The sequence below is a fragment of the Oncorhynchus clarkii genome, chromosome 10 (assembly GCF_045791955.1).
Source record: "Oncorhynchus clarkii lewisi isolate Uvic-CL-2024 chromosome 10, UVic_Ocla_1.0, whole genome shotgun sequence".
Lineage (NCBI taxonomy): Eukaryota > Metazoa > Chordata > Actinopteri > Salmoniformes > Salmonidae > Oncorhynchus > Oncorhynchus clarkii.
In genome coordinates this window covers 2,459,054-2,474,681 of record NC_092156.1, presented here as the reverse complement: position 1 = coordinate 2,474,681, position 15,628 = coordinate 2,459,054, and the positions used below count along the sequence as shown (strand labels likewise).

The window sequence follows — 15,628 nt, the reverse complement described above, 5'->3', positions numbered from 1 at the left end:
AGGCAGTAGGGCCTGGCATCATTCATTATGAACTGGACTGTGTGTTTACAGGCAGTAGGAATTGTCATCATTCACTATGAACTGGACTGTGTGTTTACAGGCAGTAGGGCCTGTCATCATTCACTATGAACTGGACTGTGTGTTAACAGGCAGTAGGGCCTGTCATCATTCACTATGAACTGGACTGTGTGTTTACAGGCAGTAGGGCCTGTCATCATTCACTATGAACTGGACTGTGTTTACAGGAAGTAGGGCCTGTCATCATTCACTATGAACTGGACTGTGTGTTTACAGGCAGTAGGGCCTGCCATCATTCACTATGAACTGGACTGTGTGTTTACAGGCAGTAGGAACTGCCATCATTCACTATGAACTGGACTGTGTGTTTACAGGCAGTAGGACCTGTCATCATTCACTATGAACTGGACTGTGTGTTTACAGGCAGTAGGGCCTGTCATCATTCACTATGAACTGGACTGTGTGTTTACAGGCAGTAGGGCCTGCCACTATTCACTATGAACTAGACTGTGTGTTTACAGGCAGTAGGGCCTGCCATCATTCACTATGAACTGGACTGTGTGTTTACAGGCAGTAGGGTCTGTCATCATTCACAATGAACTGGACTGTGTGTTTACAGGCAGTAGGACCTGTCATCATTCACTATGAACTGGACTGTGTGTTTACAGGCAGAAGGACCTGCCATCATTCACTATGAACTGGACTGTGTGTTTACAGGCAGTAGGACCTGTCATCATTCACTATGAACTGGACTGTGTGTTTACAGGCAGTAGTGTCTGTTATCATTCACTATGAACTGGACTGTGTGTCTACAGGCAGTAGGACCTGTCATCATTCACTATGAACTGGACTGTGTGTTTACAGGCAGTAGGACCTGCAATCATTCACTATGAACTGGACTGTGTGTTTACAGGCAGTAGGACCTGCCATCATTCACCATGAACTGGACTGTGTGTTTAAAGGCAGTAGGGTCTGTCATCAGTCACTATGAACTGGATTGTGTGTTTACAGGCAGTAGGACCTGCCATCATTCACTATGAACTGGACTGTGTGTTTACAGGCAGTAGGGCCTGTCATCATTCACTATGAACTGGACTGTGTGTTTACAGGCAGTAGGGCCTGTCATCATTCACTATGAACTGGACTGTGTGTTTACAGGCAGTAGGGCCTTTCATCATTCACTATGAACTGGACTGTGTGTTTACAGGCAGTAGGGCCTGTTATCATTCACTATGAACTGGACTGTGTGTTTACAGGCAGTAGGACCTGTCATAATTCACTTTGAACTGGACTGTGTGTTTACAGGCAGTAGGGCCTGTTATCATTCACTATGAACTGGACTGTGTGTTTACAGGCAGTAGGACCTGTCATCATTCACTATGAACTGGACTGTGTGTTTATAGGCACTTTGAACTGGACTGTGTGTTTACAGGCAGTAGGTCCTGTCATCATTCACTATGAACTGGACTGTGTGTTTACAGGCAGTAGGACCTGTCATCATTCACTATGAACTGGACTGTGTGTTTACAGGCAGTAGGGCCTGTCATCATTCACTTTGAACTGGACTGTGTGTTTACAGGCAGTAGGACCTGTCATCAATCACTATGAACTGGACTGTGTGTTTACAGGATAGTAGGACCTGTCATCATTCACTATGAACTGGACTGTGTGTTTACAGGCAGTAGGGCCTGTCATCATTCACTATGAACTGGACTGTGTGTTTACAGGCAGTAGGGCCTGCCATCATTCACTATGAACTGGACTGTGTGTTTACAGGCAGTAGGAACTGCCATCATTCACTATGAACTGGACTTTGTGTTTACAGGCAGTAGGACCTGTCATCATTCACTATGAACTGGACTGTGTGTTTACAGGCAGTAGGGCCTGTCATCATTCACTATGAACTGGACTGTGTGTTTACAGGCAGTAGGGCCTGCCACTATTCACTATGAACTAGACTGTGTGTTTACAGGCAGTAGGGCCTGCCATCATTCACTATGAACTGGACTGTGTGTTTACAGGCAGTAGGGTCTGTCATCATTCACTATGAACTGGACTGTGTGTTTACAGGCAGTAGGACCTGTCATCATTCACTATGAACTGGACTGTGTGTTTACAGGCAGAAGGACCTGCCATCATTCACTATGAACTGGACTGTGTGTTTACAGGCAGTAGGACCTGTCATCATTCACTATGAACTGGACTGTGTGTTTACAGGCAGTAGTGTCTGTTATCATTCACTATGAACTGGACTGTGTGTCTACAGGCAGTAGGACCTGTCATCATTCACTATGAACTGGACTGTGTGTTTACAGGCAGTAGGACCTGCAATCATTCACTATGAACTGGACTGTGTGTTTACAGGCAGTAGGACCTGCCATCATTCACCATGAACTGGACTGTGTGTTTAAAGGCAGTAGGGTCTGTCATCAGTCACTATGAACTGGATTGTGTGTTTACAGGCAGTAGGACCTGCCATCATTCACTATGAACTGGACTGTGTGTTTACAGGCAGTAGGGCCTGTCATCATTCACTATGAACTGGACTGTGTGTTTACAGGCAGTAGGGCCTGTCATCATTCACTATGAACTGGACTGTGTGTTTACAGGCAGTAGGGCCTGTCATCATTCACTATGAACTGGACTGTGTGTTTACAGGCAGTAGGGCCTGTTATCATTCACTATGAACTGGACTGTGTGTTTACAGGCAGTAGGACCTGTCATAATTCACTTTGAACTGGACTGTGTGTTTACAGGCAGTAGGGCCTGTTATCATTCACTATGAACTGGACTGTGTGTTTACAGGCAGTAGGACCTGTCATCATTCACTATGAACTGGACTGTGTGTTTATAGGCACTTTGAACTGGACTGTGTGTTTACAGGCAGTAGGTCCTGTCATCATTCACTATGAACTGGACTGTGTGTTTACAGGCAGTAGGACCTGTCATCATTCACTATGAACTGGACTGTGTGTTTACAGGCAGTAGGGCCTGTCATCATTCACTATGAACTGGACTGTGTGTTTACAGGCAGTAGGGTCTGTCATCATTCACTATGAACTGGACTGTGTGTTTACAGGCAGTAGGGCCTGTCATCATTCACTATGAACTGGACTGTGTGTTTACAGGCAGTAGGGCCTGTCATCATTCACTATGAACTGGACTGTGTGTTTACAGGCTGTAGGGCCTGTCATCAATCACTATGAACTGGACTGTGTGTTTACAGGCAGTAGGGCCTGTCATCATTCACTATGAACTCGACTGTGTGTTTACAGGCAGTAGGTCCTGCCATCATTCACTATGAACTGGACTGTGTGTTTACAGGCAGTAGGACCTGTCATCATTCACTATGAACTGGACTGTGTGTCTACAGGCAGTAGGGCCTGTCATCATTCACTATGAACTGGACTGTGTGTTTACAGGCTGTAGGGCCTGTCATCAATCACTATGAACTGGACTGTGTGTTTACAGGCAGTAGGGCCTGTCATCATTCACTATGAACTCGACTGTGTGTTTACAGGCAGTAGGTCCTGCCATCATTCACTATGAACTGGACTGTGTGTTTACAGATAGTAGGACCTGCCATCATTCACTTTGTACTGGACTGTGTGTTTACAGGAAGTAGCAACAGTGTGACTTTAGATCATTAGAACACATTCGCCAAAAGCCTCATAATACAGCTGAATGGATTTCTGCAAATATGTAAACACCACGGGAGTCGTCTGACATTCGGGAACTTTACAGTCTTATTGATCAAACAACCATGACAAGGTAGGCTATCTTCCTCTATTTGCACATCAACAACAACCAGATCAACAACTAATGCTAGCCAGAGCAAGATGAGCTAAAATCTAACCAAGGAACATTAGATAAACCCTCTCAAACTTTTTTTCCAGCTAGTTGGCCGTCACGATTGCACTGATAAACGATGGGGAATTGTAGCCTCTTCATCCGTCTGCAGCTTGCCTACCAAATAGGTGCTTGTCCCAACCAAGCACCCAAGCTAACTGGCTAAAGTTGGGTTGCTTGCTAGTGTAACGGATGTGAAACGGATAGCTTAGTTAGAGGTGGTGGGCGCTAAATATCGTTTCAATCTGTGACATCACTTGCTCTGAGACCTTGAAGTAGTGGTTCCCCTTGCTCTGCAAGGGCCGCGGCTTTTGTGGAGCGATGGGTAACGATGCTTCGTGGGTGACTGTTGTTGATGTGTGCAGAGGGTCCCTGGTTCGCGCCCGGGTATGGGCGAGGGGACGGTCTAAAGTTATACTGTTACACTAGCTAGCTACTTCCAGACACAAATGAGAGAACACCTCACTATGACCGTTTTCCTCGCCATAGAAGAACTGGTTAGGCTGTTTACATGTTATCTAGAATGTTCTATAACTTTTTATTGTCTATGTTTACTGACACCGGGTCATGTTCAGTGGGTTCAGTGTGCGTTCGTAAATTCATCAGTTGTTCTGAGCTCTGGCACACTTCTGACGAGAGTGCTCTGAAATCAGAGTAGATAGAACAGAGGGAATTTGCGAATGCAAGCGATATGGTAACTGGATAACAGTTGTTCAAGTTCTTGCTAGCGCTAACCAAATGACACCTGGGTCTCTAGCTGCGTGTTCACCGAAAAAAAAACGATATGAGTGGAAACAGTCAGTCACTCAACCACTCCTCCAATGGCATGACATCCTCCTAGCAGCTAGATAGGATGTCGGTTCTATGTGGAGATGTAGTGGTGATTTAACAACATGCTGTGTGTGGCCGCTGTCTCTCCATCGGCTCTATGTGGAGGTGTAGTGGTGGCTGTCTCTCCATCGGCTCTATGTGGAGGTGTAGTGGTGGCTGTCTCTCCATCGGCTCTATGCAGGGGTGTAGTGGTGGCTGTCTCTCCATCGGCTCTATGTGGAGGTGTAGTGGTGGCTGTCTCTCCATCGGCTCTATGTGGAGGTGTAGTGGTGGCTGTCTCTCCATCGGCTCTATGTGGAGGTGTAGTGGTGGCTGTCTCTCCATCGGCTCTATGTGGAGGTGTAGTGGTGGCTGTCTCTCCATCGGCTCTATGTGGAGGTGTAGTGGTGGCTGTCTCTCCATCGGCTCTATGTGGAGGTGTAGTGGTGGCTGGAGAAGTGGGTCTACTCTAAATCTGACAAAAAGTTCCCAAACGGCGACGGAAAGACGCTGTGTGAAAAAAATCGATGTTTTCTTATGCTTATGAGATTTTCTATTTTTAATCTCAAACATTTTTAAATAGAAAAAATACAACAATTTGATGGTCTAAGTCCACATCGAGGCTTAAACCTGATTGGGTGAGCCTGTCAGAATCACGAACCTGTCAAAAAATCACGAACCTGTCAAATCACGAACCTGTCAAAAATCACAAACTTGTCAAAAATCACGAACCTGTCAAATCACGAACCTGTCAAATCACGAACCTGTCAGAATCACAAACCTGTCAGAATCACAAACCTGTCAGAATCACAAACCTGTCAGAATCACAAACCTGTCAAAAATCACAAACCTGTCAAAAATCACAAACCTGTCAGAATCACAAACCTGTCAAAAATCACAAACCTGTCAGAATCACAAACCTGTCACCAGTGGTGTGTATTTATGGATGCCAAGGGAATCCAGGCTTTCCCCCAAAAAAATTATTTAAAGAATATTATAATAATAATGTGTCTTCTCTCTGTTTCAGAATTGTCCTTCAATTCACAAGAGGCTGAATGTATCCCACAGGAGAAAGCATCCGTGTGAGCAAAACAGCGCCCCCTCTGTCTCTCTACCTGTAGGCCACCTATCTGATGCTGTCTGGTCCAAACAAGTATGACCTCCCTTGACAAAAAAAAAAATAGCATCACAATTTGCAGATCAGCATTGAGCTCAACTGTGAATGGTCCTGCAGCACCAAAGAAAAGTTTCAAGGTGAAACCAGTTTGGATTTGACATCACTGATATCAAATCCCTTTGAGAGCATATGTCATTGACAGAAACAACTTGAATTGTTGCATCTCGTTGTGTTGTCCTCCAATGGCTAACTAGCTAGCTAAAATTGTCCCTTTCCTAAATTACCCATGGATGAAGATAGCGATTTGGACTTGTGGTTGTACTTAAGTCTCTGTACTGGCTAATGATTATATAATCAATTCGGATCCAACCGTCAATTCATACATTGTGCCCCTGACCTGAGAGGATGGAAGTTCAATATGTAGCTAATGTAGGCTAATCTTAACTCCCTAACGTTGCTTTCTCTGTCCATGAATGGAAGTTAGGCTTAGCGAGCAAGTATTTTAAGCCATGTAGCCTAGAACAACAAACAATTAAAGCGTGCACTGTATGAGAATGGTTTAGTGTACATACAGACAGCACTTGCAGGTTGTGTCCCTGGATGGTCTTGAGCAGGTTCGTGACCCCTCCCTCCAGTCCCCCGTTGATGAACACTCCGTTACTGAAGTGATACAGGAGGATGGTCCTCAGAGCGTTCACGTCGCCTAATGATGATGTCACACAGGAAAAACAGGAGTTACACAAATATGTATCTCAACAGTGGCTCCCTCTATCACTTCTCCTTTTATGAACTGAACTCAAAGAACTGGACAGGTGGGAAAGCAGTAAACTCAAAGAACTGGACAGGTAGAAAAGCAGTAAACTCAAAGAACTGGACAGGTAGGAAAGCAGTAAACTCAAAGAACTGGACAGGTAGGAAAGCAGTAAACTCAAAGAACTGGACAGGTGGGAAAGCAGTAAACTCAAAGAACTGGACAGGTGGAAACACTGAATTCTCCAACAGGCATCTTCTACATTGCTGGTTCCTGTCCTATGTTGTAAAGTGGATGAAGAATGAAAGAAGATTGCTAACAAGATTGAAGGATGGAAAGAGAGACGGAGTACTAACTGGCCAGCAGGGTGATGTCCCGTTCTGTGAGCCCGTCGAAGGCTTCATCTGTGGGTGCGAAAACGGTGTAGGATCCCTCCTGTTTCAACAGCTCTGTCAGACCTGCACTCTTCATCAGAGACAGGAAGATACTACAGACAGATACATAGAGATAGATAAACCAATCACTCAACCAATCAACCAATCAACAAATCACTCAATAAATCAATAATCCAATCAATCAATTAATTAATGACTCAATCAAATCCTTGAGAGCACAGAGAGAAACAGTGAGTCTTTAGTTCAATAAGTCTTGAAAATCTTTGTCTTAATGGAACATGCAGAGATAACCATGAAGGAATTTTTACTTATTATTTTTGTATTTTTTTTTAAAGATATACCATCTATAGATCTATACCAACGGTTTCACCTCAAATTGGAGGTATTATAGACAAACGTCTATTTTTGACTTATTTTCACGTATCACACAAATCTTTCATTGATACCAATAGTCCCGAGTCTCAAGATGTACCGTCAAATTAACACATTGGTTTGGATGTCCTTACTTGAAGCGTCCATCTGCCATGAGAACCTTGTAGATGGTGGTCTGAGCTGGTTTGATAAGAGACCTCATCAGGTGAAGGGCTCCGTTGCTGCCCTCTTTACTGCCTCGCACCATGCAGGAATTCTCAATACACACAGCCTAGAGACGGAGATAGAGACAAATCAATCAATTTTATTTATTTTATTTTACCTTTATTTTAACTAGGTAAGTCAGTTTAGAACAAATTCTTATTTTCAATGACTGCCTAGGAACAGCGGCTTAACTGCCTTGTCAAGGGGCAGAACGACAGATTTTACCTTGTCAGCTCAGGGATTCGATCTTGCATCCTTTTGGTTACTAGTCCAATGCAATCAATTCTAAACATCCATCCACCCATCCATCCGTCCACCCATCCGTCCGTCCACCCACCCGTCCGTCCATCCACCCACCTGTCCATCCACCCACCCGTCCACCCACCCACCCATCCATCCACCCACCCATCCATCCATCCACCCATCCATCCACCCATCCATCCATCCATCCATCCATCCACCCATCCACTCACCCATCCATCCATCCACCCACCCATCCATCCATCCATCCACCCATCCATCCATCCACCCATCCATCCACTCACCCGTCCATCCGTCCATCCATCCATCCACCCGCCCATCCGTCCATCCATCCATCCACCCATCCATCCATCCATCCACCCATCCAATGCATTCCAATCGAGAGAGTAAGAGAGAGAGATGTATTTTCCGTTTCATACTTCAACTACTTGCACATTGTTACAACACTGTACATAGTCAATAATATAACATTTGAAATGTCTATATTATTTTGTGAGTTTTCATGTGTTCCACCTCAAACTGTCATAAACAAATCAGATGAGTATCAGACACCTCAAACTGCTAGCTGCTGTCTAATCAATGCAACATTGACATTATCCCACACCTGGTTAGCCACTATTGGCTATAAAAGCAAAAACCTGACAATATCTGCCAATAAATTTCCGGCAATATTGCCCGTGTCTGTCATGTGTGAAAGAGCTGTTCATTTAGCTCCCTAAATTGCATTATTTTACTATAGCGATCCTCTAATACAGGACTAGTAAAGGCCTACCTGTCCTCTAATACAGGACTAGTAAAGGCCTACCTGTCCTCTAATACAGGACTAGTAAAGGCCTACCTGTCCTCTAGTACAGGACTAGTAAAGGCATACCTGTCCTCTAATACAGGACTAGTAAAGGCCTACCTGTCCTCTAATACAGGACTAGTAAAGGCCTACCTGTCCTCTAGTACAGGACTAGTAAAGGCCTAGTGGTCCTCTAAGACAGGACTAGTAAAGGTCATGATTATTAGAAAGCAAATTACAAGTTCTGGCCTGGTTTAGATCTTATCTGTCGGAAAGATATCAGTTTGTCTCTGTGAATGGTTTGTCCTCTGAAAAATCAACTGTAAATTTCCGGTGTTCCTTAAGGGTCCATTTTAGGACCACTTTTGTTTTCACTATATATTTTACCTCTTGGGGTTGTCATTTGAAATCATAATGTTAACTTTCACTGCTACGTGGATGACACACAGCTGTACATTTCAATGAAACATGGTGAAGCCCCAAAATTGCCCTCGCTAGAAGCATGTGTTTCAGACATAAGGAAGTGGATGGCTGCAAACTTTGTACTTTTAAACTCGGACAAAACAGAGATGCTTGTTCCCAGGTGGCTTGTGGCAAACTTTAAACAACACTTTTTATGGATATCTTTAAGAAATGGCTTTCTTCTTGCCACTCTTCCATAAAGGCCAGATTTGTGCAATATACGACTGATTGTTGTCCTATGGACAGAGTCTCCCACCTCAGCTGTAGATCTCTGCAGTTCATCCAGAGTGATCATGGGCCTCTTGGCTGCATCTCTGATCAGTCTTCTCCTTGTATGAGCTGAAAGTTTAGAGGGACGGCCAGGTCTTGGTAGATTTGCAGTGGTCTGATACTCCTTCCATTTCAATATTATCGCTTGCACAGTGCTCCTTGGGATGTTTAAAGCTTGGGAAATCTTTTTGTATCCAAATCCGGCTTTAAACTTCTTCACAACAGTATCTCGGACCTGCCTGGTGTGTTCCTTGTTCTTCATGATGCTCTCTGCGCTTTTAACGGACCTCTGAGACTATCACAGTGCAGGTGCATTTATACGGAGACTTGATTACACACAGGTGGATTGTATTTATCATCATTAGTCATTTAGGTCAACATTGGATCATTCAGAGATCCTCACTAAACTTCTGGAGAGAGTTTGCTGCAATGAAAGTAAAGGGGCTGAATAATTTTGCACGCCCAATTTTTCAGTTTTTGATTTGTTAAAAAAGTTTGAAATATCCAATAAATGTCGTTCCACTTCATGATTGTGTCCCACTTGTTGTTGATTCCTCACAAAAAAATACAGTTTTATATCTTTATGTTTGAAGCCTGAAATGTGGCAAAAGGTCGCAAAGTTCAAGGGGGCCGAATACTTTCGCAAGGCACTGTAGGTATTACAGACTGAGACAGAGAGAGGTTGAAAATGTCAGTGAAGACACTTGCCAGCTGGTCAGTGCATTCTGGTAATCCGACTGGCCCTGCGGCCTTGTGAATGTTGACCTGTTTAAAGGTCTCACTCACATCGGCTATGGAGAGCATGATCATACAGTCGACCGGAACAGCTGGTGCTCTCATGTATGGTTCAGTGTTGCTTGTCTTGAAGTGAGCATAGCATGCAAAGGCATTTCGCTCGTCTGGTAGGCTCGCATCACTGGGCAGTCCGCGGCTGTGTTTCCTTTTGTAATCCGTAGTAGTCTGCAAGCCCTACCACATCCGACGAGCATCAGAGTTGGTGTAGTAGGATTCGATCTCAGTACTGTTTTAACGCTTTGCCTGTTTGATGGTTCGTCGGAGGTTGTAGATGGATTTATTATGCGCCTCCGGATTAGTGTCCTGCTCCTTGAAAGCGGCAGCTCTAGCCTTTAGCTCAGTGTGGATGTTGCCTGTAATCCATGGCTTCTGGTTGGGATATGTACGTACCGGTCACTGTGGGGATGACGTCGTCGATGCACTTAGTAATGAAGCCGTTGACTGATGTGGTAAACTGCTCAATATTATCGGATGAATCCTGGAACATTTTCCAGTCTGTGCGAAACAGTCCTGAAGTTTAGCATCCGTTTCGTTGGACCACTTCTGTGTTGAGCGAGTCAATGGTACTTCCTGTTTGAAATTTTGCTTGTAAGCAGGAATCAGGAGGGTAGAGTTATGGTCCGATTTGCCAAATGGAGAGCGAAGGAGAGCTTTGTATGCGTCTCTGTGTGTGGAGTAAATGTGCTTGTAGAAGTTTAATCCCTCTAGATTAACATGTAACTGGTAGAAATGAGGTCAAACGGTTTCCCTGCATTAAAATCACTGGCCGAGCGCCACCTCTGGATAAGCATTTCCTCGTTTGCTTATGACCTTTATACAGCTCATTGAGTGTCGTCTTAGTGCCAGTATCGGTCTGTGGTGGTAAATAGACAGCTATGAGTAATATAGATGAAAACTCTCTTGGTAAATAGTGAGGTCAACAGCTTATCATGAGGTATTCTAACTCATTCGAGCAAAACCTCGACACACCCCTCCCACTGATTTTACGGGACTGTTCCACACACACACACACACACACACACACACACACACACACACACACACACACACACACACACACACACACACACACACACACACACACACACACACACACCTCCACCTGATCTTAAGGGACTGTGCCACACACATACACACAACCCTACCCCTTCCACACACACACACACACACACACACACACACACACACACACACACACACACACACACACACACACACACACTTTCTCCCACTCACAGTGCGGTAGATGAAGACGCGTATTCGTTTCCCAGCGACGGTCTCCAGCAGCTGTCCGTTGTAGAGTTCACTCAGTTTGTGTTTTTGCTTCAGAATGTGGTTCTCCAAGATCACCTTCAACAGGCTCTGGTCTAAAGACATCACCTCATCTGCAACACAATGGGGACATATACAGGAGAGTTAAACCATATACTAACATACAGATGCGGTATCTTCATTTGATCCAGTTTCACACAGCAGTAAGTCATCCTACAGCAACAGGAAATGTGAATTGTTATAACTAATGGATTATTTTTGTAAGGGGTTGATACATTTTTCTTTAGGGCAAATCAAGTCTGACATTTTAAAGTGAAAATTACAAACTTTAGAAGCCTTTTTTAAAACCTTAAATACACTACAAGTTTGCATTTACTGCTGTGCTGGGAAATTCCTGCAATAACAGGATGATCAAATTAAGATACAGCATCTGCTTGTTGGTTCCAGAGTTCCTAGAGTCTATTTCCATTGTGTTCTCCTAGGCCATAATAACAGGGGTTATCCAATATCTCTAGTCTAGGCCAAGCGCTTAAGTTCCATGCAGAAGTTCCTGGGCTGAGATTATTGGGCTTCAAGCCCTAGTCGAAAAGGTATTGTTATGTGCTATGTAGGTTGAGGGGAGCCAATAGAGCATACCCACCAGAGAAATCTGGGTTGAGGAGAGCCAATAGAGCATACCCACCAGAGAAATCTGGGTTGAGGGAGCCAATAGAGCATACCCACCAGAGAAATCTGGGTTGAGGGGAGCCAATAGAGCATACCCACCAGAGAAATCTGGGTTGAGGGGAGCCAATAGAGCATACCCACCAGAGAAATCTGGGTTGAGGGAGCCAATAGAAGCACTCGCCAGAGAAAGCTGGGTTGAGGGGAGCCAATAGAGCATACCCACCAGAGAAAGTTGGGTTGAGGGAGCCAATAGAAGCACTCGCCAGAGAAAGCTGGGTTGAGGGGAGCCAATAGAGCATACCCACCAGAGAAAGTTGGGTTGAGGAAGCCAATAGAAGCACTCACCAGAGAAAGCTGGGTTGAGGGGAGCCAATAGAGCATACCCACCAGAGAAATCTGGGTTGAGGGGAGCCAATAGAGCATACCCACCAGAGAAAGTTGGGTTGAGGGAGCCAATAGAAGCACTCGCCAGAGAAAGCTGGGTTGAGGGGAGCCAATAGAAGCACTCACCAGAGAAAGCTGGGTTGAGGGAGCCAATAGGGTGAACTCATCAGAGAAAGCTGGGTTGAGGGGAGCCAATAGTGTGTACTCACCAGAGAAAGCTGGGTTGAGGGGAGCCAATAGGGTGTACTCTGTCTCTGGCTTCATTGCAGCTGATAGGCCGAGCTCTGACACCATGTCTCTGAAGGTGCTCTGGGATTCACCAACCAGCTCCATCACCTCCTTGGCTTTGAGCGGAAACAACACACGATCATCAGATAACAACAACGACAACACACATCACAATATCTACATACAAGGCACCACCACAAGCCCTACAGTGTGCCAAGCATTTTAGCCCAGACTGAAAGGAACCATAAACCCCTTTTCCTAAATCAATCAAAGTCAATCAAATGTCTTTACAAAGCCCTTTTTATATCGACTTTTTACAAGTGCTAAACATGTACAGTAGATCTGAAAAAACTTCAGATGGTTCTAGAAACTCAATATAGACTACCAGGGAACTGAATGAAACCATGAAACCATGGCGATCCATTCAGATTCAAGATAAATTACTTCTGGTGCAGCCAGAAGAAGACTGGCCAGCCCACAACCCGGCCTTCTACGGAGTATGTCCTAACCATTGTGATTATGCATTTACTTGCTCTGTGGGGTTCGAGGCTGGGTATCTGTAAGTTGTGTCAACGGATGTCGTGGATATTCACCGCTAAAGACTCAAAGTCAAATGAAGCAAATCTTTATTAACACACGCGGAGACGTTCACAAAACTCAAAACAAGCCAGATTAGACTCTGAAGGGGGAGGTTCTCTTTCAGTCCCTTTAAACTGCTATACAAACAAGTCATATAAAGCATGGTTGATTCTTGTATGTGACTTGACTGGTACCACACCAGGCTTCTTACCTAGAAATAGAGATATTGTATTACTCTGTCTAGTTCCCAGAGCAATGTTCTGGGCGCACTGACAACTTGCTTATGAGTGAAGGTGTGGTTAACTCCTTTGTGTCGTCAACCCACAACACAATATATTTTATTTGATTGACTGATTGAGTTGGATTTTGGATTGGGGAAATGTTGAATCCCTTGCAGTTTCTTACCCTGAGGACTTCTGCGTTATGCGAAAGGTTATCGTCGTGGGAACAAGACTTACCTGAGTCAGGTATGAGGACCCGGTCGATGAGGTGGATGACTCCGTTGGTGGCGACAATGTCTTTCTTCAGGACCATCTTGATACCGTTGACCGTCAGGCTGTCTCCGTCGCAGCCGATCTCAACGGTGCTTCCCTCTGCTGTCTCGTGCACAGAGCCTGCCATGATGGCCTCAGAGCACTGCACACTGTTCAACAGGTGGTAGTTCACCAGGGCTACGGGGGCGAGAGAGAGAGGTAAGGAAAGAGAGAGAGAGAGAGAGAGAGGTAAGAAAAGAGGGAGAGAGAGAGAGAGAGAGAGAGAGAGAGAGAGAGAGAGAGAGAGAGAGAGAGAGAGAGAGTGTGTGTGTGGCCAGTCTGGCTCTGAATTCCCTGCTGAAATAACCAGCATAAACTGGTCCATACTGGTCTATGCTGGTCAGTGCTGGTTGAATAATGGTCAAGCTGGATTTTGAAATCCTGATGAGGCCCTTTACCGAAAATGATTGCCCACCCCTGGTCTAGCTGGTTATGGGGGTTGACCAGCATGGTCTAGCTGGTTATGGGGGTAGACCAGCATGGTCTAGCTGGTTATGGGGGTTGACCAGCATGGTCTAGCTGGTTATGGGGGTAGACCAGCATGGTCTAGCTGGTTATGGGGGTAGACCAGCATGGTCTAGCTGGTTATGGGGGTTGACCAGCATGGTCTAGCTGGTTATGGGGCTTGACCAGCATGGTCTAGCTGGTTATGGGGGTAGACCAGCATGGTCTAGCTGATTATGTGGGTAGACCAGCATGGTCTAGCTGGTTATGGGGGTAGATCAGCATGGTCTAGCTGGTTATGGGGGTTGACCAGCATGGTCTAGCTGATTATGGGGGTTGACCAGCATGGTCTAGCTGATTATGGGGGTAGACCAGCATGGTCTAGCTACTACTACTACTACCACTACTACTACTAATTTGAACAATATACATATATATAAATATACTATAATACTACTACTGCTACTACTACTACTACCACTACTACTACTAATTTGAACAATATACATATATATATAAATATACTATACTACTACTGCTACCACTACCACTAATTTGAACAATATACATATATATAAATATACTATAATACTACTACTGCTACTACTACTACTACCACTACCACTAATTTGAACAATATGCATATATAGATAAATATACTATAATACTGCTACTATCACTACTACTACTACCACTACTACTACTAATTTGAACAATATACATATATATATATATAAATATACTATAATACTGCTACTATCACTACTACTACTACTACTACTACTACCACTAATTTGAACAACATATATATATATATATGTATATATATATATTTATATATATAAATATACTATAATACTACTACTACTAATTTGAACAATATACATGAGTGTTAAACAGACGTAGTTAGGTAAAAGTCAAGGTCGGAGGGTGATATGACTAAAATGGCAGAGATATTTCAATTTGACTCAGTCTGTCTTTCTAGTGTTAAAGAAAACAACCCATCTAAGTGGCCCAATGCCTGAAACCCAGCAGTTGGGTAAACAAAACAACCCAGCATTTTTTTAGAGTGCACCTCTGATAATCAGATTAGCATGGGACCGTGGCCTAATGACTCATGCCCTATAAGGGCCCTGGAGTTGTTTGGTGTCTGGGAGCTTTGTGTGTGTGTGTGTGTGTGTGTGTGTGTCCTTCCTTGTGGTGTTATCACACAAGCCCAAACCAGACAGCCTCAACCCTATGGTGTCCTGTCTACCTCGAGGGCTGATTCCATTCTAATCAACCCTATGGTGTCCTGTCTACCTAGAGGGCTGATTCCATTCTAATCAACCCTATGTTGTCCTGTCTACCTAGAGGGCTGATTCCATTCTAATCAACCCTATGTTGTCCTGTCTACCTCGAGGGCTGATTCCATTCTAATCAACCCTATGTTGT

General features: G+C 44.4%; 1 protein-coding gene across 2 annotated transcripts in view; it reads right to left on the bottom strand.

The window, feature by feature from the left end:
* LOC139417914 (periostin-like) overlaps window positions 1-15,628 on the bottom strand; it is a 70,504-nt gene that overhangs the window by 27,735 nt on the left and 27,141 nt on the right. For both annotated transcript variants that reach the window (XM_071166904.1, XM_071166905.1), the window contains exons 8-13: window positions 13,676-13,888; window positions 12,620-12,754; window positions 11,325-11,473; window positions 7,447-7,583; window positions 6,902-7,032; window positions 6,367-6,497 (exon numbers count right to left, since the gene is read on the bottom strand). In XM_071166904.1, the coding sequence (XP_071023005.1) occupies window positions 6,367-6,497; window positions 6,902-7,032; window positions 7,447-7,583; window positions 11,325-11,473; window positions 12,620-12,754; window positions 13,676-13,888 (896 nt within the window). The remainder of the gene's footprint in view (window positions 1-6,366; window positions 6,498-6,901; window positions 7,033-7,446; window positions 7,584-11,324; window positions 11,474-12,619; window positions 12,755-13,675; window positions 13,889-15,628) is intronic.